Source organism: Choloepus didactylus, chromosome 16, assembly GCF_015220235.1.
Source record: "Choloepus didactylus isolate mChoDid1 chromosome 16, mChoDid1.pri, whole genome shotgun sequence".
NCBI lineage: Eukaryota > Metazoa > Chordata > Mammalia > Pilosa > Megalonychidae > Choloepus > Choloepus didactylus.
In genome coordinates, this window is record NC_051322.1 from 60242325 (window position 1) to 60269408 (window position 27084).

The 27084-nt window shown below is 39.0% G+C and overlaps 2 protein-coding genes across 2 annotated transcripts in view; one reads left to right on the plus strand and one right to left on the minus strand.

Moving 5' to 3' along the window:
• COLEC12 (collectin subfamily member 12) overlaps positions 1 to 27084 on the minus strand; it is a 195653-nt gene that overhangs the window by 94418 nt on the left and 74151 nt on the right. The gene's annotated exons all lie outside the window — the stretch shown is intronic.
• Positions 7866 to 8204, plus strand: LOC119511481 (prothymosin alpha-like). The gene has a single exon (XM_037805931.1). It carries the CDS (start codon positions 7866 to 7868, stop codon positions 8202 to 8204), a length of 339 nt encoding a protein of 112 aa, XP_037661859.1.

The window sequence follows — 27084 nt, forward strand, 5'->3', positions numbered from 1 at the left end:
AAAGGAGAAATAAACATATCCATAATTATATAGTTGAAGAACTTAAAACCCCTCTCTCAATAATTGATAGAACTGAAGAGAAAATCAGCAAGGGCATAGAAGAACTCAACAATACCATCAATCAACAGGATCTAATTGTAATTTATAGAACACTTCACCCAACAACACAAAAATACACGCTCTTTTCAAGTGTCTATAGTATATATACCAAGACAGACCATATCCTGGCCCATAAAACAAACCTCAAGATTTTTAAAAGAACTGTAATCATACAGAGTGTATTCTCTAACCACAATGGAATCAAAGCAGGAATCCTAACTGTATATTCACCAAATAAGAGATATCGATTTCAGAAAGATAACAGGAAAATCTCCATACAACATTGACACTAAAAAACACACTGCTAAATAATCCATGGGTTAAAAAGGAAGTCTCAAAGAAAATAATAAAGTATACTGAACAGAATGAACATGAAAATGCAACAATTCAAACTTTGTGAGACACAGTTAAAACAGCGCTAGAGGGAAGTTTATAGCACTAAATGCTTACATCAGAAGAGAGGAAAAATCTCAAATCAATCATCCTAGCTCCCACCTGAAGAACCTAGAAAAAGAAGAGCAAACTAAACCCAAAGTAAGCAGAAGGAAGGAAATAAAAAAGATTATGGCAGAAATAAATGAAATAGAGAATTATTTTTAAAAGTAGAGAGAATCAATAAACCAAAAGTTGGTTCTTTGAAAAGATCAATAAAATTAGACCTTTAGCTAGACTTAAAGGAAAAAGGAGAGGACACAAATAACTAAAATAAGAAATGAAAAGGAGACCTTACCAACGACCCCAAAGACATAAAAGGATGCTAAAAGGATACTATGAACAACTGTATGCCAACAAATTAGATAACACAGATGAAATAGACAAACTCCTAAAAACACATAAACTACATACACTGACTCAGTAAGAAAGAGAAGATCCCAACAAACCAATAACTGGTAAAGAGTTTGAATCAAAAACCACCCAAAAGGGAAAAGCTCAGGACCAGGTGAATTTTACCAAACATTCCAAGAATTAACACCAATCCTGCTCAAATGCTTCCAAAATATTGAAGAGGAGGTAATTACCCGCTAACTCATTCTGTGGGGTCAACATCACCCTAATACCAAAGTCAGACAAAGATACTGCAAGAAAAGAAAGTTACAGACCAATACCCCTTCTGAATATAGATGCAAAAATCCTCAACAAAATACTAGCAAACTGAATCCAACAGCACATTAAAAGAATTACACACTATAATTGAGTGGGATTTATCCCAGGTATGCAAGGGTGGTTCAACATAAGAAAATCAATTAATCCAATACCCCACACATTAACAGAACAAAGGAAAAAAACCACAGGATCATCTAAATTGATGCAAAAAAGGCATTTGACAAAATCCAGCACCCTTCTTGATAAAACACTTAGAAAACTAGAAATAGAAGGAAGCTTCCACCACATGATAAAGTGTATATACAGAAAACCTACAGCTAACATCATACTTAAAGGTGAAAGCCTGAAAGCTTCCCCTCTAAAATCAGGAACAAGACAAGGATATCCACTGTCACCACTGTTATTCAACATTGTGCTAGAAGTTCTAGCAAGAGCAATTAGGCAGAACAAAGAAATAAAAGGCATCCAAATTGGAAAGGAAGAAGTAGAACTTCCTTCTTTGCACATGACATGATCCTACACATAGAAAACCCTGAAAAAATCCACAAAAAAAGTTACTAGCTAAGAAATGAATTCAGCAAAATGGTAGGATGTAAGATTAACACCCCAAATCAGTACTGTCTCCATACACTAGTAATGAACAATCTGAAGAATAAATCAAGAAAAAAATTCCATTTACAATAGCAATTAAAAGAATCAAATATCTAGGAATAAATTAAAACATTGCTGAAAGAAAACAAAGAAGACCTAAATAAATGGAAGGACATTCCGTGTCCCATGTATTGGAAGACTAAACATGATAAAAATGTCAATTCTACCCAAATTGATTTACATAATCAATGCAATCCCAATCAAAATTCCAATGCCCTACTTTGAAGAAATGGAAAGAAAATTATCAAAGTTATTTGGAAGGGTAAGGGGCCCCAAATAGCCAAAAACATCTTGAAAAAGAAGAATGAAGTTGGAGGACGCACACTTCCTGAATTTAAAGCCTATTATAAAGCTACAATTGTAAAAACAGCATGGTAGTGGCATAAGGATAGACATATAGATCCATGGAACCAAATCAATAGTTCAGAAACAGACCTGTACAATTATGGTCAACTGATTTTTGACAAGACTGCCAAGTCTACTCAATGAAAACAGAACAGTCTCTTCAAAACATAGTACTGGAAAACTGGATATCCATATCCAAAAGAATGAAACAGGACCCGTATCTCATATTTTATACAACAATTAACTCAAACTGGATCAAAGATCTAAACATAAGAGCCAGGACCATAAAACTCCTGGAAGAAAATGTAGGGAAGCATCTTCAAGATTTTGTGGTAGGCAGTGGTATCTTAGACTTTACACCCAAAGCACAAGCAATGAAAAAAAAAAAAAAAAGATAAATGTGACTCCTCAAAATGGAAGACTTTTGTGCTTCAAAGGACTTTGACAAAAAGGTGAAAAGGCAGTCTACTTAATGGGAGAAAATATTTGGAAACTACATTTCCAATAAGGGGTTACTTTCCAGAATATATAAAGAAATGCTTCAGCTCAACAAAAATAAGACAACCCAATTAAAAATGGGCAAAAGACTTGAACAGACATTTCTCCAAAGAAGATAAACAAATGGTCAAAAAGCACATGAAAAGATGCTCAACATCATTAGCCATTAGGAAAATGCAAATCAAAACCACAGTGAGATACAATTTTATACTACTACAATGGCTACTATCTAAAAAAGCAGAAAATTACAAGTGTTGGAAAGGATGTGGAGAAATAGGAATACTCATTCATTGTTGATGGGAATGTAAAATGCTGCAGCTGCAGCTGCTGTGGAAGACAGTTTGGCAGTTTCTCAGAAAGTTAAGTATAGAATTACCATATGACCCAGCAATCCCACATCTACGTCTATATTGAAAAGAAAGAAAAGAGACTCAAACAGATATTTGCACACCAATGTTCATAGCAGCATTACCCACAATTGCCAAAAGATGGAAGCATCCCAGGTGTCTATCAACAGATGAATGGACGAACAAAATGTGGTATATACATACAATGGAATTTAATTAGACTGTGAAAAGGAATGAAGTTCTGATATATACATACAATGGAATAGGAATGAAATTCTGATACATTTGACAACATAAATCAACCTTGAAGATATCACATTGAGTGAAACAAGCCAGACACAAAAAGACAAATATTATGTGATCTTACTGATATGAAATAATTAGAATAAGAAAATTCATAGGGTCAGAAACAAGAATATAAATTACCAGGGTCTAGGGTGGGGATAGGGAATGGGGATTTAATGCTTAAATAGTACAAAGTTTCTATCTGGGATGATGGCAGAGTTTTGGTAATAGTTGGTAGTGACAGTAGTACAAAATTTTGAATGCAATTAAGAGCACTGAATTGTATATTCAAGTGTGGCTAAAAAGGGAAATTTTAGGTTATATACAGGCTTCCAGGAAAAAAAAAAAACCACATAGGACTTTACAACACAATGAACCCTAATGTAAACCAAGAACTATAGTTAATAGCAAAATGATAAAAATGTTGTTACATCAATTTTATTTTTTTAATTGTTATGCAATTTTATTGAGATATACTCATATAGATAATCATCCAAAGAGTACAATCAATGGTTCACAGTATCATCATATAGTTGTGCATGCATCACCATAATCATTTTTGAACATTTCCATTACTCCAAAAATAAAAATAAGAACAAAAATAAAAAAAACAACCATATTATTTATTTATTTATTGTCTTTATTATCTTACTCAATTGTCCATACACTGGATAAAGAGTGTCAGTTGCAAGGTGTTATGGTTAGGTCCATGTGTCAACTTGGCCAGGTGATGGTACCCAGGTGTCTGGTCAAGAAAGCACTGGCCTAATCGTTACTGCAAGGACATTTGTGGCTAGTTAGTAAACCAGAAGGCTGGTTTATTAAATCATCAGTCAATTGGCTGCAGCTGTGACTGATTACATCGACAAGGGTGTGTCTTCCACAATGAGAGAATGTAATCAGCCGGATTTAATTCAATCAGTTGAAAACTTTTAAGCAAAACAGATAAGAGGACCTTTACTTCTTTGGCTAACCAGGGAAGTGTTTCCTGAGGAGCGCATCGAATATCTTCATTGGAGTTGCCAGTTTGCTGCCTGCCCTACGGAATTTGGACTCGTGCATATCCACAGTTACGTGAGACATTTTTATAAAATCTTATATTTATAGATATCTCTTATTGATTCTGTTTCCCTAGGGAATTCTAACTAATACACAAGGTTTTCTGAGGGGATCTTTTTTTATTTTTTTTATTCAGTTTTATTGAGATATATTCACATACCATACAATCACCCACAGTGTACAATCATATAGTTGTGCATTCATCACCACAATCAATTACTGAACATTTTCATTATTCCAAAAAGAATGAAAAACAGAATAAAAAAAAAAGTAAAAAAGAACACAAATCGTTCCATCCCCCCCATCCCACCCTATTTTTCATTTAGTTTTTGTCCCCATTTTTCTACTCATTCATCCATACCCTGGATAGAGGGAGAATGAGCCACAAGGTTTTCACAATCAAACGGTCACACCATGTAAGCTATATAGTTATGCAATTGTCTTCAAGAATCAAGGCTACTGGGTTACACTTCGACAGTTTCAGGTATTTCCTTCAAGCTATTCCAATACACTAAAACCTAAAGAGGGATATCTATATAGCACATAAGAATGCCCTTCAGAGTGACCTCTTGACTCCATTTTGAGATCTCTCAGCCACTGAAACTTTATTTTGTTTCATTTTGCCTTCCCCTTTTCATCAAGAAGATTTTCTCAATCCCACAATGCCGGGTCCAGACTCATCCCTGTGAGTCATGTCCTATGTTGCCAGGGAAATTTATACCCCTGGAACTCATGTCCCATGTAAGCGGGATGGCAGTGAGTACACCTGTTGATGGGCTTAGAGAGAGAGAGAGAGAGGGCCACAACTGAACAAAAAGAGGTTCTCTGGGGGAGCCTCTTAGGCACAATTATAAATAGGCTTAGCTTCTTCTTTGCAGTAACAAGCTTCATATGGACAAACCCCAATATTGAAGGCTCAGCCTACTAAATTGTTAGTCCTCAATGTTTGTGAGAATATCAGTAATAACCCAGGTGGGGATGTCCAACATTTCTGCATTTTTCTCCAGTTCCTCAGGCGGGCCCTGCATATATATATTTTTATTCTCTGCCCAAATTACTTTGGGATGTACCACTATTTTACACTAACCTGTACAAACCTACCAGATCTCACTTCCTATTTAAAGTTCCATTTAATTATGACATTTGAATAAACTGACTGTACAAGTTAAATTATTTAGTGTGCTGCAGAAAATACAGATCCTGCACCAAATAAACATCTCTTCCCTTGGTATCACATAGAAGTTGAAGTTTTAAAAACAGTCAATATCATCCTTTACCCTTTTGCTTGATTTGCCTTAGTCCTAACCAGATCTGCTTCATTCATGTCTCTAATTGAAGTCTGGACTGTTATTCAGCTTTTTTAACAGTTGCTGTATGCAGTAATACTGACATTCATAGCTGTCGAGCTCTAGCTCTGAGTTTCAAGTGTCACACAGATACCCAAAGTTTCAGAGAATGACCAGGTTATACACAAGGAACTCAGCATTTCAGGATTTGGAGATAACCATTACAACTCAGGAACAGATGTGACTACTGTAACAGCTTGCAATCTAGGGACCATTACAATAAGCATTCCCCTGATAAGCTGTGCTCTAAGATTCAATTCTCAGAGTTGACTCATTGTAGTTAGTCCCTATTGATGAGGGATTATGATGTTCGTCTTTTCGTTCCTGGCATGCATCACTCAAAATGCTGTACACAAGATCCATTCACTTCGTTGCGTGTCTCACAGTTTCAATCCTTCTTGCAGTTGTTCAATATTCCATTGTATGCATACATCACAGTTCACCAAACTATTCATCAGTCAATGTACCCTTAGGCCACCACCATCCATTGCAAATCGTGAATACTGCCTCCATAAACACAGTGTGCAAATGTCCTTTCGTGTCCCTGCTCTCAGATCGTCCAAGTATATACCCCATAATGAGGCTGCAGGACCTTATGGCACCCACATACTTACCTTCTTGTGGAACCACCACACCATCCTCCAGACAGGCTATACCATATTCTACTTTCCCACCAACAGTAAATAGTGACATCCCTCTCGTCATGTTTTCTCCAGCTTTTGTATCCGTCTATATTTTTCCATTTCATCAATTTTAACAACTATACCACACTAAAGCAATGTGTTAACACAAGGGGGGTATATGGGAACTCTATAGGAGAAAACCTTCAGGACCTAGGACTAGGCAAAGAGTTCTTAGACTTGACACCAAAAGAACAATTCATAAAAAAAAAAAAAAGGATAAACTGAACTTCATCAAAATTTAAAACTTATGCTTGGCTGAAGTCCCTATGAAGAGGGTGAAAAGACAAGCTATAGAGTGGGAGAAAATATTTGCAAACCATATATTTAACAAAGGACTCACATGTAGAATCTATAAAGAGCTTTAAAAACTCAACAGTAAAAAAGCAAATGATCCAATTAGAAAATGGGCAAAAGATATGAAGAGACATTTCACCAAAGAAGAAATACAAATGGCAAAAAAAACATTTGTTCAAAATTATCAGCTATTACAGAAATGCAAATTAAATCCACAATGAAATATCACTGCACACCTATCAGAATAGCTAGAACAAAAAGTAGTGACACCAAGTGCTGTTGAGGATGTGGAGAAACTGGATCACTCATACGTTGCTCGTGGGAATGTAAAATGTTGCAGCCACCCTGGGTAACAGTTTTGTATTTTCTTTAAAAACTAAACATACGGCTACCATCCGACCCAGCAACTGCAGTCCTGGGGCACTTATTCCAGAAAAATGAAGACTTATGTTCATACAAAAACCTGTACATGAATGTTTATAAAAGCTGTATTCATGAAAGCTAAAAACTGAAAACAATTCAGATGTCCTTCAACAGGTGAATGTCTAAACAAACCCAGGTACGTACATACCACGGAACACTAGTCAGCAATAAAAAGGAATGAACTATTGATATGCACAACAAACTGAATCTCCAGGGAATTATGCTCAGGGAAGAAAAGCCAATCCCAAAAAGTTGTATACTGTATGATCCATTTATATGTTATACTTGAAACAACAAAATCATAGAAATTAGAGGACAGATGAGGGGTTGCCAGAGTTAAGGAGGGTGTGGAGGTAGGAGGGAAATTAGTGTGGCTACCAAAAGGAAACACGAGAGATCCTTGTGATGAGGGAAATTTTCTGAATCTTGATACAGAATGTCAACATGCTGATTGTGATATTATAATACAGTATTACAAGATGTTACCACTGAAGGAAACTGGTTAAAGGGTACATGGGCTCTTTGTATTGTTTCTTACAACTGATGTGCTTATGCAATTGTATCAAAATAAAATTTAACCCAACTGGATGCTAGGAAAAGCCATCTTTGCATTGTTCCCTGGGCTGGCTCCCCTCTTGCTACCGCTCGGGACACCAGCAGCTTCATCGCCAGAGTCCCAGAACTCCCGCTTTCTTTTTAGTCGGTTGCATAGATCACAGTTGTGCCCCACCATGTCAGACACGCCTGTAGATACCAGCTTTGAAATCACCACCAAGGACTTGGAGAAGAAGGAAGTACTGGAGGAGGAGAACGGAAGAGACACACCAGCTAAGGGGAACGCTAACGAGGAAAATGGGGAACAGGAGGCTGACAATGAGGCAGATGAAGAAGAGGAAGAAGGTGGGGAGGAAGAGGAGGAGAAGGGGGAAAGAGAGGGTGAGGAAGAGGATGGAGATGAAGATGAGGCTGAGGCAGCTGTGGGCAAATGGGCAGCTGTGGGCAAATGGGCAGCTGAAGATGATAAGGATGATGATGTGGACACCAAGAAGAAGACTGGAGAGGGTGACTAGACAGCAAAAAGAGAAACATTAAACTTTAAAAAAGAAAAAAAAAAAAAAGCCACCGTGACCTATTCACCCTCCACTTTCCATCTCAGAATCAAAACGGGGTCACCTTGGCATAGAGAGGCCCGCCCCACACCCACTGCAGGCAGCGGCCCCTGCAGGTGACACTCACTGTCCACCACCCAGCCAAAACCACAACGTGCATTTGCAACAGGGGAGGAAAAAGGAACCAAAACTTCCAAGGCCCTGCATTGTTCCTTAAAAGTCCTTTAAAAAGGAAAATCTGTATTTTTAATTTACATTTTATATTTTTTTACATATTGTTAGGGGTCTGCTATTTTTAATGATCTCAGATGACCAAACCAGCCTTTGGAACATTCTCTGTCCTACTTCTAACTTCACTCGTGATGTGACCATGTTCATTATATTCTCAAAGGAGAAAAAAAAAAAAATCTTATACAAAAAGCAAAAACAACAAAAATATAATCTTATTCTGAGCATTCCAGCAACTTTTTCTGTGTATGTACTTAGCTGTACTAAAAGTAAAAGTAGTTGATTTGTATAAGATGGTCAAAAAGGCTGATAAAGGTTTCTTTTTTTCCTACTTTTTTGTCTATGAAGTTGCTGTTTATTATTACTATTTTTTTGGTCCATTTGATGCATGTGTGAACAATGTTGTCCAACAATAAACCAGAATTTTATTTTGCTGAGTTGTTCTAAAAAATAAAAATGAATAAATAAAATTTAATTTAATTTTAAAAAGTAATGCTCCAGAGGTGACTTGACACTGGTAAAGAAAATAAGTAAAAACAAAACAAAATAAGCAAACAAACAACCAAACTCTCCTGCTAATACAGACTTTAAAAGAGGAGAGCCCTTAATTTTGAACTAGCTGTCCTCTTCATATGAAGTTGGGAAATGGAGCCCCAGAGATGAAGTGATCTGCGCAAGGAATGCACAGAGCTAGGACTCTGACCCCGAAAGAATCTTGTTTCCAGGTTTCCAGCCTGCAGGCCGCAGCAAACAGGTGCAGCATCTTTAGAATTACTAATTAAGGTCCAGTGATAAGTTGTGAGAGAGGCCAAGAGATTTCATAAATGTATAAAGTATGCAAGCCCCTAGATAGCTAGGAGGGAATGTAGGAGCCATTTTCTTCCCTGAACACAGACTATTTCACCTAGAATATTTCACTGCTTCTCTGCACTTTATGCTACTGTGCCAGTTTGAATGTATTGTGTCCCCCAAATGCCATTATCTTTGATGTAATCTTGTGTGGGCAGACGTTATCAGTTTTGCTTAGATTTCTTTGAGTGTTTCTTTGGAGCTGTGCCCCACCCAGCTGTGGGTGGTAACTCTGATGAGATAATTTCCATGGAGGTGTGGCCCCACCCATTTAGGGTGGCCTTGATCAGTGGAACCATATAAATGAGCTGATGGGCAGAGGCAACTCAGTGCAGCTGTGAGTGACATTCTGAAGAGGAGCTACAGCCAAGAGGGACACTTTGAAGAAGGCACAGGAGCTGCAGATGAGAGACATTTTGAAGACAGCCATTGAAAGCAGACTCTTGCTCCAGAGAAGCTAAGAGAGGACAAATACCCCAAGTGCAACTAAGAGTGACATTTTTGAGGAACTGCAGCCTAGAGAGGAGCATCCTGGGAGAAAGCCATTTTGAAACCAGAACTTTGGAGCAGACGCCAGCCACGTGCCTTCCCAGCTAACAGAGGTTTTCCGGACACCATCGGCCATCCTCCAGTGAAGGTACGCGATTGCTGATGTGTTACCTTGGACACTTTATGGCCTTAAGACTGTAACTGTGTAACCAAATAAACCCCCTTTATAAAAGCTAGTCCATTTCTGGTGTTTTGCATTCTGGCAGCAAAGGCAAGAGAGTAACCCTGATTTTTAAAGGCTGAATTCAAAATGCATGTGCAAACTGGGAATGAAGCTTTTATTTATGATGATTTCAGTGGAATTACATACACTATAGTACCAAGATGATGACAATAAACACTTGCATGAAGCTTTAGTTTATTAACGTGTGTTTTCATTATTTCATTGGATCATAGCAATAATTCTGTGTAATGTAAGAATTATTGCAATCTTCATTTTACACATGAGGCAACTAAGGCTCAGTGAAGTTAAATGACCAAACCAAAGTCAGACAACTAGAAATGTGGAAAACTAGGGCTCCTACCTAGATTTTCTATCCTCAGTTATTGCTGCCTTTTCCTTACATTATTTAGAGCCCCTAAATCATTACAAAGCTAACTCCATCCTGGATGTAAATTCTACTCTCTAGACCAAAGCCTAAGTCCACAGAAACCCTGCTCCAGACTTTCAGTCTTCTCTACACCGCCAAATGATTTTGCACAACAAAAAGATACTCTTATTTTTTGTGGCCAACTGCATTGTTAATTATTTGCTTAATTGTCCTATCTTTATTTACCCCACAATGTTAGCTACTGAATTGACTTATTTGTAAAAGGTGCCTCTCTTGTCATCTACGTACAACTGGGCTGTCTTCTCAGACGGTATCAGAGGGCTTCTATGAAATTTAAAGAATTTTGATTTAGACATCTAGAAGTTTCTATAAGCAAGTTGTGTCAAAAGACAAAAAGACCAGCTCTTCAGGAACTAAGAGAAATGGAATAAATACCTTCACATCTTTTCTGGCTAAATGTGCAAAAACATGGACGTTTTATCCAATTGATTACACTCATATCATGTCTGTCATTTAACTACTCAGTACTCTCGGGTCAAATACGTTAGTCCTAAAATAAGTTAGACCAAAGAAAAAATTAGAAATCGTAATCAATAGCACCAGTTTCTGGTCAGGCTACTAACTTTCCCTACCTCAAATGAGTTATCATCACTTTAGTAGAGGTGGATGAAGTCTTCCTGGGGTCGGGAAATGACTTTCAAATCTCTTTGTCTGGATTCTCCAGTTCTTATATTCTTCATTTCTTAAAGAAACCAAAAGATCCAACAGATAAAAATCCAAACCTGGCATTTTACGTGTGTCGACCCATAAACAAATCAATCTGGGGATTGTCTCATCAAGAAGTAAAAACAAACTGGGAAAAGTAAAGACTAGCCAGGAACATTTATCAGTGAACCACTTATCACATACTGGCTATTGTAGTGACTGAAACATTAAACAGAACTGGGTTTTATAGGATTATCTGACCTGAAAGAAAGGAAGAAAAGCAAGATGGATCAGGTTAGAGGTCAAAAAGAGTTGTAATGGGAGAGACACTGCAGTAATGGCTATGAGTTATGGGTCACTTTGAGAGAGCTGTCAACATTTTGGTTCGAATTCGTCATTATACCCTGGAGCAATTCCATGGCTTACTGAAAGTGGCTTCTGCACCTCCTCTCTGGTACAGAATCTTTTCTGTTATGAGCAGGGAAATAACTTCAAGTTTCCATCCTTATTATGAGGCTTTTGGGCCATTCCACGGCCCTGCTGAGCTCCCTCACACAGCAGGAATACTGTTCAGATGCTTCTCTTTGGAAGTCGCAGGGAATGTATCAGCTCTAGAGAAGTTAATGACCTGACACATCTCTGTATTCAAGGTTTTTAAAAATAATAATTAATACTTAAAATTAATAGGAAAACCCCACCATATACAATGGTGAAAGTCTGAAAGCGCTCCCCCTAAGATCAGGAAGAAGACAAGGATGCCCACTTTTACCACTTCTATTCAACATGGTACTGCAAGTTCTAGCCAGAGCAAATTCTACAAGAAAATGAAATAAAAGGCATCCAACTTGGAAGGGGAGAAGTAAAACTATCTCTAGAGCAGATAACATGACCCTATATATATAGAAATCCCCAAAGAATCCACACAAAAAACCTACTAGAGCTAACAAATTTAGCAAAGTTGGTTGAAGGGCACAAGATCAACCCACAAGATCAAACCACAGGATCAACCCTCAAAGAAACCAGGAGATGATTAGTAAACTGAAATCTGAATGACAAGGAACAAGACATACCGAGGTCAGGGGAAAGAATGCTCTGGGGTGAGGGAGTACTAAAGCAAAGACCCCAATGCAAGGAGCTTGAAAGCAAAAAGAGGGCTGTGGGGAGGCAATGTGGAACCAGGAAATGTGTCATGCAGCTACAGCCATAATTCAGAGCTACTGCTTTGCATCTAAATGGAAGCACTTCTTCATGTTGCTTCAGCATGCATGAAATATTAACTATTTATTCCCTAGTCTCTTTTGTGACATCTACAGATGTATGAGATATCGGACCTACCCAAAGAGTCACTACAGCTTCTAAACCCTTAACAGCTAAAGTTAAAAATCCTGCTGCTCCTCCCACCTTGTCCTCCTCTCCATCAGCCTCGATCCCCTTCCTCAGAATGTGTCCACAGCCAAGCCACATTCCCGGGGCCATTGTCGACCCATCTATCCAGTGACGTGAGCAGGAGACCTGTCTTACCCTGCTCTCTGGCAAGCTGATCATGGTGGGAAGTGGTCACGGTAGGGGTAACTGAAATGGAGGAGTCAGTTTTGTTACTATCAGCATGAGAAATCTGATTAACAGAGGGGAAATTTCAACCCCAAGTCTTGTTGCTGTCAGCAAGTTCCAAGAAATGTTGGCCACTGCTGTAGCAACTGATTGTACAAGCATCAGGAGCAATCACAACAGTATCAATTCTCCCTGGAAACAGTCGGACGAAGTTGAAGCTGTGATTAGAGTGTCCCCCATTTCCTCTACTGATGCCAGCAGTGTGCTGATCCTTTTGTCTTTCTCTTAACATTCTGGGTTATTCAGTCCTCTGAGGCCTCTTATTTTTGCCCCTGGAGAGAATGGTCCTGTCCTATATAACTAAGCCACTCCTGTGTGGCTCTACGTCTTCAATAGCCAAGAAACCAGGAAAAAAAGGTGGTAGAAATTACAGGAGTCAGAATTTAAAGTTCTGGGTTTGTGCCCCAGCTCCATCACTAGCTATGTGACCCATATGTAGTCTCCTGTACCTTTCTGTATCTCTGTTTCCCCATCTGAAAATGGTGATCTTACTAATACCTGTCTAGTGGAATCGCTGTGTGGAACAAGGGAGGTAATAGGTGTGAAAATACATTGTACCAATCAAATGTCAAGGGCAAAGGGTCTTCTCTTCATTCTAGAATATAAGCAGCCAAAATGGTATTTCTAAAAAGTCTGTACCATGATCTTCTGCTTATTTGTACCTATTTTAAAGAATTCAAGCAAGCCACCAATTCTAGTCCTACCTCTGCCATCATTAGTAGGAAGGTGATTTGGGACAAGTCACAGCCATTCAGAGCCTCAACTTCCTCATCTACCAAATGAAGATAGTAACACCTGCCCTTTAAGTTCCCAGAGTTGATGTAGGGATTAGATTATACAAATTTAAGTTCTTTAGAAAATGGCCAATAAATGTACCTGGGTATATAGTTGAAATGATTAATGAATCATAATTTGAGTTTGCCATCAAAATGCTTCCATTAAAATGCCTGCCATCAACAAACCTTGTAAAGAATAAACTCTGAAATAAATTGTAGTTGAATTTTTATGCCACTCTACTGACTGATTCACCTAAAATCTTAAGGCAGTGTGCAGAGTGAGATTTTAAAAAAACAATAATAATAATCTCCTTCTTTTAGATGAGTTAAATTGCTAGAGATAGTTGCTTTATCATCTGTGGTAGATTAAGGATGACCACAAATTCTTTACTGTTCCTCCCATTGAGAGGTGAAGTCTGTTTCCTCCCCTTGAATTTGCAGGGTGGGTGGCAAGGAGGGAAGTAGACTCTGCAAAATCATGACCAACAGAATATGGTGGAGAGGATGCTGTGCCAGTTTTCAGGGACCTAAGAGACTAGTAGCCTTCACTTCCTTCCTCTTGGAGAACATGTTCTTAGAGCCCTGGGCCACAGGCAAAAGTCAGACTGCCCTGAGGCTATCATCTATGAGGAAGCCCAAGCTAGTTACTTGATAAAACCATCTGAGAAAAAAGTTTCCAGGTCAGGGCCCAGCTCTTCTAGTCCTCAACCAATCCTGTCCTCCTAGCCGAGGCCCCAGGCACCGTGGTGCAGGGGTGAGCTGTACCTGCCGTAACCCTGTCTGAATTCCTGACCCACAGAATCAGAGATATAATAATAATAAGCTGCATTTAAGCTGACAAGTTTCAGGGATGTTTTTTCACAGCAACAAAAAACCTGAAAATCATCCAGACACTAAATGATAAAATGTTTGAAGATAATTTATGAAAGTGCCTCAGTCTTAGAACAGGAAAACGTTTTCCTCCGGCTAGCTTCTGGTTGAATGCCTTAGAAAGTTATGGCAAATCTGAGTAATTCCTCAGTTTTTCCAAGTACATTGAAAAGGGGAAAATCTTCACAAGTTTTGTAAGGAAACAAGATCTACCTAGGCTATATCTGTTCTGTTGAAATAAGAAAGAAAGAGAAAAAGATCTGAAAGTCTAAAAAACCCTCAAAAAGTTTTTCTGGTGAAGGAAAAGGGGTTCTGGATTACTCCCCAAAGTAGAGGTTAGACTCCTTATTGGACAATAATTTAGGGACTATAAAAATATTGTACCATGTATTCAAAATCATTTAGAATATTAAAGTCAAATTATTTCCAGAACATATTTGGAAAATGACTGTGCAAATGCATGAGGGGTGACTGCAAAAGATTCAAACAAACAAATTCATTAAACTCTTCAAAGGGTTACAGATTCAAAGACTTATCTAAAGTGAAGTGTGGCTGGTGGAATATGGTGTTGGAGAGGCATGGTGCAGGGAAATGGGTGGTTTTCCTCTGCTCTGAGACCAAGCCACCTCCTGAACTGATGTCAGTTGAGGCTTGGGTTGGGGAGAGCAGATGCGTCAGCATGTCTCCCGTCTTTATCAGAAAACCAACCCAGACGTCCTGCACTTTAAAGAAAGGATAAGTAATATCAATTTCCTTATAAAGGAGAACAGGAGAGAGAAACGAGGGGAAGGGACAAAACTTGGCTGCTTAACTACAAAATTCTGTTTCTCATGTTGTCTGGTAGAAAAGTTATATAACTTTACAAGTAGCTGCTTCAATTGGTTCTTCTAAGTAAAATGTCTAAATGGTTGTGTAGTTTTAAAAAGTGTTGCAACCACTGAATTGTAAATTTTATGGTATGTGAATATGTCTCAATAAACATGTTTTTTAAAACTTAAGAAAAAAAAGCAAATAACAAGTGTTGGTGAGGACGTGGAGAAATGAACCCTCAGACACTGCAGGTGGGAATGTAAAATGTGCAGCCACTTTGGAAAACAGCCTGGCAGTTCCTCAAAAGGTTTACAGAGTTGCCCTATGACCCAGCAATTCCACTCCTAGGTATATACCCAACAGAACTGAAAACATATGTCCACACAAAATTTGTACATGAATGTTCTTAGCAGAATTATTTACAATAGCCCCAAATTGGAAACAACCCATATGCCCATTAACTTATGAATGGATAAACAGAATGTGATATATCCATAAAATGGAATATTGTTTGGCAATAAAAAGTAATGATATATGCTACAACAAGGATGAATGCTGAAAACATTGTGATAAGTGAAAGAAACCAGACACAAAAGACTGCATATTATATGATTCATTTACATGAAATGGCCAGAATAGGCAATCAATAAATACAAAAAGTGGATTAGCGATTTCCTAGGGCTGGTGGGGAATGGGGAGTGACTGCTAATGGGAATGAGGTTTCTTTTGGGGATGACGAAATGTTCTAAACTTGGATTATAGTGACGGTTGCACAACTCTGTGATTATACTGTAACCACTGAATTGTACATTTTATGGCATGTGAATTACATCTCAATAAATATGCTTTTTAAAACTTAAAAAAAGTGTATGCAGCTTTAAAATTGCACAGGATGACATATCTTCTAAAAATGAAGCCTGTATCTTTTGCTGAGTTATGAAAACTGCATAGAAAGGTTAAAAAAGCATATACTTTAATAGCAAACAATATGAAATGGAATTTTCTTGCCTGGTGATATAAATCAAATATGTTTTATTAATAGCCTAAGTTCGTAGAGAGCAGATGGCAAAAAATGTTGAAAGGCATGACTCACTTCTTTCTTGAAATACTTTACTATTCTCTAGTATCAGCAGAAATCCGATTTCATATCTTCCAAACTTGCAAGCATGGTTGCTTTTAGTTTTCTCGGAGAAAGGCTATAGTGAAAACAAATCAATTCAGGTCTTTCATCCTTTCACAGATCCTCCTCATTCTCTGCAGTTTGTATTCTGCTGAGAGGTCAATGAAGCTCGAGGCCAACATGAATGATTCAAAGGAATGTAGGAGAAATACGGATGTGTACTTAAAGAAATTATAGGCCTGCCTTTTCGTGCCTTTAATTTAGGAAGTCAGTGGCTTAAATCACCTACTTGCAACATGACTAACGCACAGAAAGTCTGAGCTGTAGCCGCATTTAAAAGGACTCCGCCACCCAGACTGAAGCTGAGTGGCACTTACTCTCACTTTGCCGAAAGATTGAAGGGATTCCAACAACTGACTACTGACAGTTCCTGCCACTGGTACTTTCTATCAACTTCTTTAAATAGACTTTAAGCTGCCCTTCAAGCATCTCTAAATGTCTCCAATGGACTTCCTAGATAAGGCATTGTTCTGGTTTGCTAATGCTGCTGTTATGCAAAATACCAGAAATTGACTGGCTTGTATAAAGGGGGTTTATTTGGTTACAAGTTTACAGTCTGAAGGCCACGAAAATGTCCAAATTAAGGCATCAACATGAGTATATCTTCACCAAAGGAAGGCCAATGGTGTCCGGAAAACCTCTGTTAACTGGGAAGGCATGTGGCTGGCATCTGCTGATCCCAGGTTGTGTTCTAGCTTCTCTCTCAACAACTGAGTATTCTTCAAAATGTTGCTCTTGGGGCGTTTGTCCTCTCTTAGCTTCTCCAGAACAAAGTGTCAGCAAAAGTCTGCTTTCAGAGGCCATCTCCAAAATGTCTCTTTAAGCTGCAGCAGCACTGAGGTCCTTCTGTCTGGGCTCTTATAGGGCACAGGTAAACTAATCAAGACCCATGCTGAATGGGTGGGGCCACATCTCCATGGAAATTATCTAATCACCTACAGTTGTGTGGGGCACATCTCCATGGAAACAACCTAATCCAAAGATTCCAACCTAATCAACACTAATACATCTGCCCCCACAAGATTGCATTAAAGAACATGGCGTTTTTGGGCGATATAATACATCTAAACCAGCACAGGCATCAAGAGAGTTTCATGCATTTGGGTCATGCCAGCTGCTATAGGGTTAAAGGTTCTCACCTGCGTATCAATTTGGGGACATCATTCTACAGGCAGGCCTACCTGGCTGACCCAGGCAAGCAACTGCTGGCTGAGCCACTGAGTCACTGTTCCCCTTCCCAGGATGGCGTCACCAGTCCTTCAGATGGTCTAGCAGGCCAGCTGTTACTGGGACCTGGCTGTGAGCACAAAGGCCTCTCAGACACTCACACCTGTCCAGCCCTATCAGGGTGAGAGGTCACTAGGGTTCACAGTCTTCCTGCCAGGTCATCAGCCTTGGTTGGTTCAGACAGTAGATAAATCTACGGGAACACCTATGGTTAGGACTATGTCATTTGCCACTAGTAGCTATGTAGCTAATTTGGGGGCAGTGTTTAGGTGTGAAATATGCATTTTACCAATGACAACTCAAAACTATTGGTTTATTATTTGATGCCTCTTCTAGCAATAGACCCAGATCATGTTCTCTCTCCCTAAGTCCTCAGTTCAATTTCCTTTTCAACATCCTTCTCCTAAACCTCTCAAAGTCAAGTATTTGGGTATATTTTTTATGCCACTCTATTGATTGAGTCACCTATGTGTTTAACTTTTACTGAATTGAAGACAGACAGAAATATGCTCATTGTAAGTATTCAATGAGAAATATATAAAGTAAAAATGTGAACATTATTACCTTTCTAAACTTTATCCCTCTCTCCAGAGATAAATACTGTTAAAAATCGATATTTTCCACAGCATATATATCCCTATGTATAACACACACCCTATGCAATACTTTTTAAGCATGCATAACTGGAAGTGATGAGTGTATGTGCATGCATTTGTTCCTGCAGAATTTTATATGTGGTATCCATGAGAAAGCGTAAATTACTGAAGATTATACCAACTGCTCCTTTTAAATTCCTCTGATCTTTTCGGTTACACAAATTTCTCAGCGTTTGTAAACAGAAGCCAACCCTGCACCTGCTTTTGCTCTGAAAATATTACTCTCACTCATTCATTCAAAAAAGTATTTATTGAGCCGATACCATGTGTCAGATACTGTGCTAACAAGGAATACAAAAATGGAGACATGAAAAAAAAAAGAAGACATGGCCTTTCCCTCAAGTCCAGAAAACACAGGGCTAAAATTAATATAGGTACTACTTTTCCAAATCAATTTTTTTATTTTTTAGAAAACAACCTCAAAAATCCTTTTTAGTTCTATTCCCCGCCCCCATATTGTATAAACTATGAGTGCTTACTGCATAAACCATGATCGTTGTTCGAATATTAGCCTTCCCAGGTAACAAGACGTGGTTACAGCATCAGTGCCGTTTTCCCAAAAGAGCCTTAAGAGTCACTCTTCCTAGTGGAAAGTTCAGGAAACTTGAGAACCCAGGAAGTGAGATTTTGAGGGAAACAGGTTGGACTTTGGGTAGCTTTCAAGTTGTCCTGACCACACATGCGCAGGGCTGGCCTGGCAGCAAAGATGTTTCACGGCACTCTACTTTTCCACGCATTTTAACTTGAGGTTGGCTCAGTCAGCCTGGTTCAGGGTGGGTGAAGGGGTGCCCCAGAGCCCACTCTCTTCTCCCCAGGAGGTAATTATGCGGGTGGAGAGAGCTGAAGAGCTCAATTGATTTCAAGCTTTAACACTAACTTTTCCCTCTCATCTCGACAGAAGACAATCTCTTGCCCCTTCTTCTATTTCGGAAGGAAAATAAAGTGACTTAGGAATGTGCCAGAGACGGGCATTTACAGCTGTCACCAAACCCGTTTTAAGAACATCATCTTCCAATGAGAGAAAAAATTATACAAGGAATGACTCTGATAATTTTTCTCTGTAGACTGAAAGCCCAGTTATAAATTACACGGAGGACTTAAATCATGGCATGACCTACCAGTGACCTTTTTGCCTTAAATCCGTCCAGTCAGCTGGTGACACCCCTGCCCATCAGCACAGCTACCATATTACCGAAGGAATTAAATTGTGATGGGACTTACATAACCCACGAGCCCATCTCCATCCCAGCCCTCTGCTCACATTAACACTAAGCAGTATGTAATTCAGGAAGGGGGAAATGCAATCACAGCTTTTGCCCCCACAATGCTATGAAATTCCAGGCTTTTATGTGCAGGAAGCTCCATGTTGATTTTGGCGTCCCCATGGGTTAAAAATCTTGTTTAAATGTTGCAGCCTTAGAATAGTCTTTGAGGTTTTCCTATGTTGTTTTATAAAAGGCTTCTGCTTGATTATTTACAGATGCTGTCTCTGAGAACACTGAAAACAGTCTCACTACTAACACTGAAATTTGGACTCAGACTTCTCTTACAATTTTATGGCGAACAGCTCACTAGGGCTCCAGCCCAAAGGCTGTCCTGCTAAATGGGTTTTTCAATGGGATTTCTGCAGTGTCAGAGGCATGGGGGTGACTGCTGAGCTGACCTCAACCGGTCAAGGAATCATTCATGAATGCATTCACTCAACAAGTATTTGTTGAGCCCCAGGGGCTGGGGACATGGAGTTGAAAACCAGGGCTCTGCTTTCAAGGAGCTCCTTCTAAGGGGAGGCAGGCAAGTCAACAACACCTGGAAGGTGGGTGGTAAATGCTTATGGCATAGATAAGCGGGGTGTGCTGGGGATCACAGGTAAAGGACTTCTGCCTCTGGGAAGGCATGGTGTGTATCATCCCAGGTGAAGAAATATCCATTCTTATTCTTCAGAATCTCCAGGGAATAACTTTATGCAACCTTCTTAAATGTATCCAGAGTGTCCACCAACTAATGCAGCAAGTTCTTCAGTCCACACAACCCAAATCCTGGAGCTGTCATTGAAGTTAACTGTCCCTTGTGCTAGCCTTGGTGGAAGGGTGGCCTCTATGGAACCATCTTTCTATACTTAGAGTCATCCTCCAGCCTTGTCTTTTCTAGGCTAAGCAATCCCAAAACCTTCCACCCGGGGCTCACTTTTCATTTCCTTTAAATGCTTTCAGTGTCACGTCCTGGACTCACTCCAAACTCTCCTCATCCCTTCTGAATTACAAAACCCAGAATTGGACCAGTGAAGGAGTGTGCTGGGCCAGAGATTTTCCTCCCCAATTTCCTCCAAATTCCTTGGAGTCTCCACCAGCTGGTTAAATGAGTCTCTTTTTACATGATAACTGGGAGAGACTCTGAGATGACAGCACTGGGGGAAGAGGTTGAGCGGAGTAAAATACAGTCCTTGTTTAAATAGGCACACATGGCCCCTGAGGTCAACAGCGTTACCATTCCTGCACCACTGACTTCTCTCAGAGGCCATCAGGACACGTGGGTGAGTACGGAGCAGTGCTTTTGGATTAACGGTAGTAGGGAGTACTATAAATCACTTACTGAGTTAAAGACTTCATGTGATTTACAACCTGCAGTAATAATGACCCAGTGAGTTTAATGACCTACAGTCCCCCTCTTGTTCTAAAGGCTTCTAACTCTAAGCTGAGAGCAACAACACCTCAGCTTGGTAAAGCACTTTTTATTTTCCAAGTACTTTCCCATGTGTCACCTCATCTAATCTTCACAACAACCCTGTGCAGCAAATGTTAAATACACTAACTTAACAGATAAGAAAACTGAGGCACCAAGGTGTTCAGTGACTTGCCCAAGGTCACAGAAAGTATCAGAGCTAGAACTCAAAGGCAGGTCTGCCTCACCTATCTCCTCCATACTACTTTATTTGCAAAATACATCACAGCTTATAAAGCACTTTTCATATATATTATTTTATTGATCCTTAAAACATTCCTAGGAAGTGATTAAGGTACTAGCAATAATAAAACAGTGTAGGGAATAATTGTGAAAGATTCTGAAATGGGCCAAAATGATTGATGGGTGTTGTCAGTGGAAAACTAGGGGCTGCCTAGTATGCTCTTATCCAATTCTATCGGGGTCTTTGCATTTTGTGGTCTTTGAGCCATTTTACAATTCTGGAAGTTGTAGAAAACTGAGAGCAATGTAAATGATTCTTGCTCAGACATGCAAATGGATTTTGTGTAACAGAAGGGCAATTGATTTCCCTCTCCCGCTGAAGACGGTTTTGCATCTATTAAGCAAATTCACTTCAGCATTCCTGAGTGTCTGTACATGTGTCTGTTCTCTGGTTTCTCCTTTGAACTGGTTGTACCACCTTACTAATCCCGTCATTAAACATGATTCATAAGCAAATTCTTCACACATATTCACTTAATATTTGTATGACTCATGACTTTACCTTTTGAAATTCTCCTTTAACAGCTGGCATTTATTGAGCACTTAATACAAGCCCTTTTTAAGGGCTTCACATGCAATTAATTCTCCCAATCCCATAAGGCAGGAAGTCTTTTTATCTCCATTTTATAGATGAGAAGAGGTTCAGTAAGATTAAATAACTTGCTCAAGGTCACACAGTCAGCAAGGAAGGGAATCACTTCTCTCCCTGAGGCCGTCACTATTTATTTTTCCTTGGCATCTGCAATATTTGGAACTAAATAACTCCTTAGGGCAGCAAGGTCCTGGAAGGGGGTAGACACACGAGCCCCTCTTGAGCAGCTGTAGGTGGCAGTGTGCAGTTCACTCGCTCTGAAGTGGTAATCATTCTCTTTACAGATTCCGGTCAATGTTTCACTGAGAGACAATTTTGGGTGCAGTCAGTATCATCTGCTTCCCACACAGAGTGAGCTGAGGGAAGATGGCGTCATGGAAACGGCCTGGCCTCTGAATTAGAAGCCAAGAAGAGCTGCACTCTTGCCTTGGCTCACTACTGACAAACAGTGGGATCCTGGGCAAGTCACTTAACCCTTCTGGTTTCCACCCGAGAAGTGAGGAAGGTCGAATGGGGCTGTAGGGTCAATGGAAGGACCAATTCAGCCGGCCAGCAATACTATGACGATACTATACTACACTAACACTAATACTCCCGCTGAGCCAGCTGAGCGGGGTGTGTGGGTCCCACCCCTGCAGCTACTAAATCTCAGAGGAGAAAAATCCTCATTTTAAAACTGGAAAAGGAGCAAGAATTGGGGGCCCTCAAGTACATGAAGGCGGAAGTGCCTCTGCATCCCATCCCTGGTAGGCAGGGCGGTCCTGGGTGATATCTCAGCCTTCGAGGGCTGTGGCTCGGGGACGTAGCCCCCGGGTACAAAGTGAAACTCGATGGCTGGGGATAAAAAGATTCAAGGCTTATCTATGCAATTCTTAATCCCTTAAGGAAAAAGACCTTGTCCTATTCATCTTTGTATCTCCCCCACGCCTTGCCTTGTACAGTTTGTAATTCGTCTTCAAAGGTGCATTTAATGGAATCGAATAAAACGAACCCACTTAATTACATAACTAATGCCACAAAATGTAGTCAGCACCAACCTCCTGCCCAGTATTGTCCCAGGATGACGGTGATGCCCGGCTCACCCTGAGGTGCTCACCAGCAGTGAGCTGTGCATCGCAGACTCCACTCGCCTCTCTAGCTGCTTTGGGGAGTTATCCCCTTCCCTCTTCAAAGTGCCTTTGTTGTTTATTTTAACTATCATCTTTTAAAAACATGCAATTCTATATATGCCGTTATGGGCCCCCATGGAGGCCCTACTTAAAAGGGCTTTTCCCAAGAAATATTTATTGAATGTTTACTGGGGGCCATGCCCTGTTCTACGCACTGGGAAAACAGAGAAAGTCTCTGCTTTGTTCCACAGGGCTTATTTACATTTTGGGGTGAGGGAGGGGAGGGGAGGAAGAGGGAAATAAAATAACTTACAAAAACTTTACACCATGAAGCTTTTAAAAATTATGGAAAATCTTGTCTTAAATTTCCAAAATAAAATATAATAAAATAAGCTAAGCAATAAAATTTTAAAAATCCAAACCTGACCAGAATGTTGTGAGTTAAATGAAGGCAAAGAAGACTGATTTCCGTATGATTCTACGGTATTCCCCATGTCACAAAACAGAAAAAATCAAGGCTTTTTGTTAAAAATAGTGCTAAGTGTTTGGTTACTGCAAGTTACTCATTGGGTAACTGAATCAAATGGACCAGAACACACCCTATGGATTACATGGCAATCTGCTATTATGGCTAAAAAATAAATGATCAGACATTATAGCCAACTGATAGGTAATTAATTATAAAAGAATTGCTTTAAATAAAGTATTATTCCCCAAACGAAACAGCAGGGCTTTTAATTAGGTGACTAAAATGAGTACTGTTTTGGGGACTTAAATTAAAAATTACAAGCCAATATAATTTGGGAGAATAATAATCAAGACATCAAACTATATATAAATATAATGTCTTTCCATAAAGATTTTCATTAACTTAATGATTTTCTCCCTTTGGATTAAATTACATAAGGCCAATATGAATTCACCCTAGAGCAAGTTTTCTAAGGAATGAATATAATATTTACTAGAGAACACAAACACAGTAAAGGGATTTAAAAATACATATATATTGAAAGCATTGGAAGGCTTTACTTTAAAACTGTAAAAGGTCATAAAAGCCCTCTTTTTTGGTGTAATCATAATTTTTCAACAGGCCAAAGTGAATATTCTTAAGATACAAGTGACACTTTTAATTCCTTAATATGCAGTGGGGAGTCATTTTTCCCTTTAAACAGTAAGGACAATTCCCCTGAGATTGTGAAGTCACAGAATTTGAGACTGAAATTTGCTCACAGTGAGAAGCCATTAGTTAACAATCCACCCTGTGTAACTGTGTTTCTTTAACGAAAGCATTTTGTCTCCGCCGTGGCAATGATGCAGATCTCAAAGTAAACTATTGTCAGAACATGTACAACATTAGACAGTCTGTCTACTTGCCTGATTTAATAGTAAACAAAGCAAGCTATTTTCTCATGCAATTCATTAGCAACACAAGCTACCAAAGAACATGCATCCGAGTGAAAAAGAAGGTAGGACTACCTAATGGTAGGTGCGGATTTGAAAGCCTAATTCATGCCTATGTGAATTAATGAAATATCAATGAAGGACCAAACAGGGAGATGACCATCCCATCTATCCAAACTAGCACCCCTTTATGCCCTAATCCCTATTTCCTTTATTTTAATTCATAGTCTTATCTCTGCCTGACATTATAGGTTATTGTTCATTCATTTATGTTCTGTCTCCCAGTAAAATGTAAGTTGTGTGAGGGCAGGGCCCCTGTTTTGCTCCCTGCTGCATCCCCAGCTCCTAAAACAGGGTCTGGAATATAGAAGTTGCTCTATAAATATTTGGTAAAAGAATAAATAAATCCTTCAGAGAACAGCTGGTTCCTGCACATTAATTAACCCTATTTTGGAAAATTACATTTTTTCTAGAGCTATTTCCTAATTTATTAATTAATGGCATATTTTGAAAAATATGCTTCCCTTTCAATTATATGGTAAATTTGAAACTTTCAGTGGTTTAAAAACTCTTAGGTTTTATTTATATGACAAAATTGCTAAGAATATGAGTGTAAATGTACTAAGCTAAATTGATAAATCCAGCCTAATGTGTAAAAATCAGTAATTTTAACTGAAAAGTCCATTTTAAATTATTTTCAATCTACCTTTACATAAAGAGAAAAAGCAATCAGCATACAAACACAATCCAACTGAAGGATTGAATATTCTAATAAAGAGGGAAAATGTTTTACTGTAAAGCCATTGTCACGTGAAAGAACATCTTTAGGAGCCAAAATGAAGAAGAGTATAATAAAACTAGTTTTCTTCACAAATGTTTTGTTAACCCGGAGGGGGCAAACTTTCAAAAATACAGAATGACCCATTATTATACTGCTCATCAATTGTTCATGTAAGTGAATGTCTACTTTGTATTTAAATGGGTGGTAACATATAGAAACTATGGCCACATCACGAAATTTAAAAAAACTGAGCTGAAACAACTGTGGGTTCATTGAGCTGGTCGATACATTTCACAGTGACTGCCCTACTGATGTGAGATTTGGATGAGGCACTTGATAGTTTGCATCTTGGTTTTATATATACTTTGTAGAGTGGCACACAGTTGGTTCTCAATGAAATTATAGTTGAATGAATGAATGACCTATGGAACAGTGCAGAGGAAGGAGAGAGCAAAGTAAAGGACAATGGAGATTTCTAGCTTGGGCAAACAGGGTTGGTGTTAATGACAGTGGGAATAAGAGGAGGTACATCCCAAGAGCAAGATAATGAGTTTGATTTTGGACACGTTGACTTTGAAGTTCTGTTACATATCCGGATGGAGAAGTCCTGTAAGTACTTAGGAAAACTGGGCCGGAATGCAGGAGAAGTGCCACATTCATTGTTCCTGGTTCCCTCCATACAGAGGAGTTAGGAAAGAAGCAGTAGTGACAGTAATCAAAATAAGAAGACCTAACACAGATTGAGCCCCTGCCATGTGCTAGGCACTGTGCTAAGGGTTTATATATATTAGCTTATCTAATTCTTACAACAACTCAATGAGGTTATTATCATCTAAGGAGGTTAAATAGCTTGCCCATGGTCTGTCAAAAGTCATTTTATTAAAATCCCAATCAACCCAAGAAGACTTGAAGAACATATGCAAAGAGGACAGCCATCCTTAACTTTAAATATATATCTTCTCTTTATTTCCATTTGTACTCTTAGGTCTAGAAATTGATCCATACTGAACTTAGAATTGATTATGTCCATTCACCAACTTCATTCATTCATAAATATTTATTAAGTTCCAGATACGATGTCAAATACTAGCATCTACATTAAAGAGCTAGTTCTGGGATGTACTTTTTTTTTTAGCTGATATGCTGGCTTAATTCCCCATTTCATACCTCAGTCTGGAGAGCATATTACAAATCAAGTAAGGTGGAGAGCATTAAATCCATTCTCCTTTATGTTTTGAAACAAATTACTTACAATTTTAGGCATTGTTATCAAAACTACACGAGGACACCGCAAAACTGATCAGGACCCCAGTTCCCTGAAGGTATCTCTTAAGGGTTGAATTATGTACACAAAGATGAGTTCAAGTCCTAATCCCCAGTTCTGTGAATATAACCTTACATACTAAAATAATATTAGCAGCAGCAATAATAATAATAGGAATTTATAAAATATAGCAAAATGGGCAATAAGGTATCAGACATGCCTCCCGCAAAAGGAACCAGATGTCCAGTAGTGCACGCTCAGTTCAGGCACTAATCTGGCTATGTCACCTCATTTAACCTGGCTGGGTCTCAATTTCCTCTCATAAAAATTAAGAGGTAAGATTACAGTCAGTTCTGCTATATTGCCTGTTTTGAAAATGCAAATTCATTCCAAACCGATTAATATATTAGGAAACAATTTAAATATAACATGAGTTTCACATTTGCTTATGCCCCATTTCTTCAGTGAAAAACACTAAGTGAATGCATAAAACTTCACCCAGCTGAACTGAGCCACGTTGGACACACACCCTAAACGTGTATGAGCTACCTTGATTGACTGTGTGTTAGAAGCCACACCCATGTACCTCTGTGTTAGAACCTTCCATGTACCCCCCTTCTACCTCTTCACAGTTACTTTCAAGCTGCAACCCTTGGACACCCACTTCCTCAAGCAAACTTCAGGTCTTTATCAAAGTGAGGTGTCATATTTACTGTAGTAT